Source organism: Mandrillus leucophaeus, unplaced genomic scaffold (genome assembly GCF_000951045.1).
Source record: "Mandrillus leucophaeus isolate KB7577 unplaced genomic scaffold, Mleu.le_1.0 Scaffold234, whole genome shotgun sequence".
In the NCBI taxonomy this organism is placed as follows: domain Eukaryota; kingdom Metazoa; phylum Chordata; class Mammalia; order Primates; family Cercopithecidae; genus Mandrillus; species Mandrillus leucophaeus.
Window position 1 is genome coordinate 846,400 of NW_012102410.1, and position 1,163 is coordinate 847,562.

The 1,163-nt window shown below is 54.3% G+C and overlaps 1 protein-coding gene across 1 annotated transcript in view; it reads right to left on the minus strand.

Annotated features, from left to right (window-relative positions):
- The window catches only part of ZNF358 (zinc finger protein 358), an 8,144-nt gene that overhangs the window by 3,528 nt on the left and 3,453 nt on the right, over positions 1–1,163 (minus strand). The window contains exon 2 of the mRNA XM_011982059.1: positions 5–478. Coding sequence (XP_011837449.1) covers positions 5–440 — 436 coding nt within the window. The 5' untranslated portion in view covers positions 441–478. The remainder of the gene's footprint in view (positions 1–4; positions 479–1,163) is intronic.

Sequence of the window (1,163 nt, forward strand, 5' to 3'; positions counted from 1 at the left end):
GGGCTGGCGGGGGCGGGGAGCACCGCGGGGCTGCTGGCCAAGACCTGGGGGGTGGCAGTGAGGCCAGGGGAGATGGGGTCCACGTTTGGATCGCCGGGGCTGAGGGTGTCGCTGTTAGGATCGAGAATCAGGGGTACGGGGCCAATCACATCTGGATCGAGGTCGAAACTCGAAGACATGGGGTCGGGATCTTGGGGTTCCGAGCCCGGAGCTTCGGCGTCGGGGTCCAGATCCTCCGAGACGGGCTCCAGATCTTCATAGCTGGGGTCCACGTCTTCCGGGACAGTGTTGAGGTCTTCAGGATCAGGCTCTGGGTCTTCAGAAACCGGGTCCAGATCTTCAGGATTGGGGTCTAGGTCCTCGGAATCAGAGTCAAGCTCTTCATAAACGGGTCTCAGGCCTTTGTGGCCTGGGTTCCTGACCAGGACTGAGCGCCGCATTTCAGGCGTGGATGTGCCGGCAGCTTCTGGGGCAGGACCTGCAAGGGCAAGAATAGAGGGTAGAGGGTAGGTGGGTTCTAGGGGAGCGGGGGTGTCTTTTGGAGTCTGGTTAGGGATGAGAAAGGGGACCCAGTTGTGCCCTCAGAACCCACTTTTTTTTTTTTTTGAGATGGGGTTTTTTTGTGTCCCTAAGGCTGGAGTGCAATGGCAGGATCTCGGCTCACTGCAATCTCTGCCTCCCAGTTTCAAACAACTCTCCTGCCTTAGCCTCCGGAGTAGCTGGGATTACAGGCGTTCGCCACCACACCTGGCTAATTTTTGCATTTTTAGTAGAGACAGGATTTCACCATGTTGGCCAGGCTGGTCTCAAACTCCTGACCTCAGGTGATCCACCCCTTCAGCCTCCCAAAGTGCTGGGATTACGGGCGTGAGCCACCGCGCCCAGCCTCACTTCTTTATTTTTATTTTTTTGAGATGGGGTCTCACTCTGTCACCCAGGCTAGAGTGCAGTGATGTGATCATAGCTCACTGCAGACTGGAAATCCCCGGCTCAAGCCATCCTCCCACCTGGGCCTCCCAAGTAGCTGGAATTACAGATACACCACACTCAACTAACCTCAATTCTTTCTTTCTTTCTTTCTTTCTTTCTCTCTCTCTCTCTCTCTCTCTTTCTTTCTTTCTTTCTTTCTTTCTTTCTTTCTTTCTTTCTTTCTTTCTTTCTTT